Source organism: Malus sylvestris, chromosome 15 (genome assembly GCF_916048215.2).
Source record: "Malus sylvestris chromosome 15, drMalSylv7.2, whole genome shotgun sequence".
Lineage (NCBI taxonomy): Eukaryota > Viridiplantae > Streptophyta > Magnoliopsida > Rosales > Rosaceae > Malus > Malus sylvestris.
The window spans coordinates 54,692,791-54,697,585 of NC_062274.1; the positions used below are offsets into that span (position 1 = coordinate 54,692,791).

The window sequence follows — 4,795 nt, forward strand, 5'->3', positions numbered from 1 at the left end:
ACAATGAGGCCGAGTATGAAGCCCTTCTGGCAGGATTACGTTTGGCCAAACACCTCGGGGTTAAACAAATTGATATTTTCAGTGACTCCCAATTAGTGGTCAACCAGGTTACCAACAACTTTGATGCTAAGGACAGCTCCATGGCAGCATATCTTGCGCAAACACAACTTTTGCTCAAACACTTCCACTACCAGATCACCCAAGTTCCTCGAGCGGCAAACAGTCATGCAGACGCCCTGGCTCGCCTCGCCTCAGCTGTGGAAGACAAGATTGGAAGAAAAATTCATGTCGAACTGTTGGCAACACCAAGCACCATGGCCGCAGAAGTATGCAACTTACAACAGGGGGATAGTTGGATCACCCCGATCTATAATTTCCTTGCTCATGGCACCCTCCCAAATGATAAAGTCCAGGCTAAGCAAATTCGATACAAGTCTACCCGCTACCTGATCATCAATGATCAACTCTATAAGCGAGGTTTTAGCCTGCCATACTTAAGGTGTCTTACGCCTGCCGAGGCGGAAATCGTCCTTCGGGAAATACATGAGGGAGTCTGTGGAGATCATGCTGGATCTCGGTCCCTAGCACACAAGACTTTTCGCCAAGGATATTACTGGCCAACACTCCACCAGGATGCCATCAAAGTATCCCGCTCATGTGACAAATGTCAACGATATGCAACTATTCCTCATTCCCCTCCAGAGCCTCTTACTCCTATGATCAGCCCTTGGCCCTTCGCCCAGTGGGGACTTGATTTGATCGGCCCAATGCCGGCAGGTAAGGGCAAAGTCTGTTACGCAGTCGTTGCAGTGGACTACTTCACAAAGTGGGCCGAAGTAGAACCCTTGGCAACCATTACTGAGGCAAAGATAGAAGACTTTGTGTGGAAGAACATCCTTTGTAGATTCGGCATTCCCAATGCGATAGTCACTGACAATGGGCGACAGTTTGACAACAAGAAGTTCAGGTTGTTCTGCTCTAAGTTCAACATCAACTTATGCTTTGCCTCTCCAGCTCATCCCAGTCTAATGGACAAGTTGAAGCCATCAACAAAATAATCAAGCGCACTTTGAAAACCAGCTTGGACAAAGCTAAAGGCTGTTGGCCAGAATTTGTACCCCAAGTTCTTTGGTCATATCGCACTTCATATCGGACTTCAACAGGAGAAACTCCATTCTCACTTGCCTTTGGCACAGAGGCGGTTGTCCCTGTTGAGCTCGAGCAAGCAACATTCCGAGTCCAGAACTACATTCAAAGTGAAAATGACAAACAACTCACCCTCAACTTGGATTTAGTCGAGGAACACAGAAACCAAGCTCACTTGAGGAATGTCGCCTACAAGCAGCGCATCTCCAACTATTATGACTCTAGGGTCAAGCTTCGTTCTTTCAAAATAGGAGACTGGGTCTTAAAGAAAAGATTACTCTGCGACAGAGTCCCGAGTGAAGGCACACTTAGTCCAAACTGGGATGGACCGTATGAAGTCATTGGCATCAGTCGCCCTGGCTCTTACACACTTAGAAGCTCCGATGGCAAGACCCTTGGCCATCCATGGAACGCTGATCACTTGAAGTACTACTACAAATAGACTCACGATGTACAAGTGTTGAGCTATAGCCGTTCGGCATCCTATGTAATGAAGGCCATTTGGCAATGAATTCAATAAAGAGGTAATTTAGCCAACTCAGCCCTCACTCTTTTACATTCCTAGCAAGGGAACACTCAAGTGTTGAAACCTCAAAGCAGATATATCCAACACGAAACAAAATCTAAGTATGTGTCGACAAGACTATACAAAGAAAGGAACAACCAAACAATGGCTTATATCCAAACAATAGATCTATTCATACATAGCCAAACATGCATTAATAATAGTGCAAACACTCATAAACACCTAAAATCCAAAACTCTCAAGCTTATAACATGGGCACATGTTATACACACATCAGACTACTACATCCAGAATACATGCAGATAGTAAAGACACTGCTATTCATTCTCATCTGAAGCCGAACCCCTGGCAGTATCATTCCGCGTCCTACCATCATCCTCTGCATCCCCAAGATCCTCTTCACCATGCTGAGTCTGTGCATCAGCACTACCTTCATTATCAGACTCATCTTCGCTGCTAGGATCAACAGCAAGGACAAATGTCTCGCCCTTTCGATGATGCTCATCTATATCTTCGTGGTATTTTCGAAGAATGCTCCCATCATCATAACGATCAAGGACGGCCATCCATTTCCTTTTTTCAAAGCGAGCTTCTTGAGCACAGTAGGGTTTAATAGCAAGATGAAAGGTCGAAGAACTTAAGTATTCTTGCACAGCAGCCTCCCTTTCAGTTGGAATGCTCTTCTCCAGTTCAGAAATCTCAACTAAGGCACCATCCAATTCTCCCCTAACCTTGGATACTTCCAAGGTAGCCACCTCCAACTGTTTTTTAGTTGCCTCAAACAATTTCTTAAGCCTTAGGTTCTCACCATTTCGCCTTTTCAAGCTCTCCATGGTTTCATCCTTCAGTTGGAGAGCCTGAGTCAAAAGTCCCTTATTCCTTCGGGCCTCGTCCACAAGCTGCTTATTCTCCTTCAGTTTTGCCTTGTACCGCTCAACCTCTTGCAGTCTGTCGTGATACTCGGCCATGACCTGCATGGCAAGACGATCATCACTACCTAAATAATGATAATAAAGAGGAAAAAGTAAGGAAATGACAAAGTAACACTCACATATGAAGACAGCTTCAACATCCGGTCGCAATCCGATTCATCCTTAGCTAAGGGCTCTCCGAGCTCATCGAAGGCGAATCGACGCCCTGCCAAGCAATTGTTGATATCCCCAAAATCCTTTGGCCGCGTGGCAACCCTCAAGTCCTTCCACGGGACACTGCCAGCTCTTTCCTTGCCTTTCCCCTCATGGCGGGAACCAGGATCACTTTCCTGGACAGTGTGCTCCATAGTAAGAGGATGAGGCAACAGTCGGCTCCCTTCTCCTGCAACTACGGCAGTAGCATTATCAACGGTCTCGACTCCAGTCTTCCTAAAGGCAGGCCCCTTAAGGACCCCATCTTGGGACTTAGGTCTAACGGATGGTTCCCCTCGGAACTTATGAATTTTCTTATGCGGTAGGATGTCTTCCGAAGGAACTAACACTGGTGCTTTCCTTTTATGGGTGCTAGTCCCTGTTTTCTTGCTTACCTTCTCCACTGCATAAGGAAAATCAAAATAAGAAATACAACTTTCCAAATAAAGTAAGGAATTGAGCTAAGTTTACATGAAGGATACAACTTACTCGATCGTCCCTGGCTCTCGGAAACTAAGGGTTGGAAACCGTACCGACGAAATAAGGGTCGTAGCTTGCTTAAGTGTCTATCCTCTTTGGGCACCCTCAACACCTTCTCTATGTCAGATAGCTCCTGCCCAAACAGTTGGATGGTGCCCCGCGTCACTACATGAAGCAAAGTGTTAGAAGCAAGAAAAGACCACAACAAATAGCAAATAGTACGAACGGTTGATACGTTACAACCTACAGTCTGGAAGTGAGTAAGCACACGTCGCTCAGGCGTGACACCCTTATCATACTCCCAATCATTATACAGAAAGCACCAACGGTTTTTCCATGTGTAGTATGCCTTTTTCTTACCATACACAATACGCTCTCTCTCACTCCGACATGCACACTCGGCATAACCAGTGCATGATTTTGCTGGGCGCATCTTGTAACAGTAACGCCACTGATGGAAGGAAGGCTCACACAACCCACACTCCATCCAAATGATATAAAATCCAATCAAAGTATCCCAGAAACCAGGATTGAGTTGCCCAGGTGCATATCCGATCAAAGATAACATCTTTTGCAACCACGGATGTAAAGGTAGTCTCACCCCTAAAGTCAGTAATATCTGGGTGTAGAACATAACATGACCCTGGGGAGGCTCAGAAGGCCATTCTTCATCATGTACCAAACGTATCCCTACACTACGAGGGATATTACATGACTGCCTTAGCGCCTCAACCTGCTTCTCATTATCTAACAAGTTATTCTTTAGATGGTCTGCTGTGAACTCAGAGCGAACTATGGGTATGGCATCAAAAACAACCCCCTCACCCAACGCCATGGAGGAAGAACTAGCAATAGCTAAAGTTTGACGGTTGGGAAGATCATCCAATGTTTCTCTAGTACCGGACTCTAACAAAGACCCTGAAGACTCCGACATTGCAGACTCAGACTTAGAGCTAAAGCTAGAAGAGCCCTCATCACTAGAACTTCCAGGCTCTGACATCTACAATAAGAAGAAACAAATTCTATCACTACATGCATGATCAAAACATAAGGAAGTTCCTATATTACCCACATGAAGATGGTGCAAAGCGATGCCGGAACCCTTCTCAATCAGAAAGCAATCCGTCTTCCACAGTCACTACAAAACAAGCAAATGAAGACCGTGTCAAGCGCCAAAAAAAAAAAAAAAAAAAAAAAAAAAAAAAAAACAGCTTCATCCAAAAAAGCTTCACCCGAAAAGCTTCACCTCCAAAGCTTCACCCACAAAGCTTCACCTCAAAAGCTTCACCCACAAAGCTTCACCCAAAAAAGCTTCACCCACAAAGCTTCACCCAAAAAAAGCTTCACCCGAAAAGCTTCACCCCCAAAGCTTCACTTAAAAAAGCTTCACCTCCAAAGCTTCACCCACAAAGCTTCACCTAAAAAGCTTCACCCACAAAGCTTCACCCAAAAAAGCTTCACCCGAAAAGCTTCACCTCCAAAGCTTCACCCACAAAGCTTCACCTAAAAAGCTTCACCC

General features: G+C 45.3%; 1 protein-coding gene across 2 annotated transcripts; it reads right to left on the reverse strand.

Moving 5' to 3' along the window:
* Window positions 1-1,634: 1,634 nt before the first annotated feature.
* LOC126605271 (uncharacterized) lies at window positions 1,635-4,340 on the reverse strand. Of its 2 annotated transcripts, XM_050272643.1 has the most exons (4): window positions 3,520-4,340; window positions 3,286-3,441; window positions 2,724-3,199; window positions 1,635-2,643 (listed from the first exon to the last, which is right to left on the reverse strand). In XM_050272643.1, the coding sequence occupies exons 1-4, from the start codon at window positions 4,274-4,276 to the stop codon at window positions 1,990-1,992; spliced, it is 2,043 nt and encodes a 680-aa protein (XP_050128600.1). In that variant the 5' UTR covers window positions 4,277-4,340; the 3' UTR covers window positions 1,635-1,989. The 2 variants fall into 2 exon arrangements, with proteins under 2 accessions (XP_050128600.1, XP_050128599.1); XM_050272642.1 differs by having other exon boundaries at window positions 3,286-4,340.
* Between the last annotated feature and the right edge of the window lie 455 nt (window positions 4,341-4,795).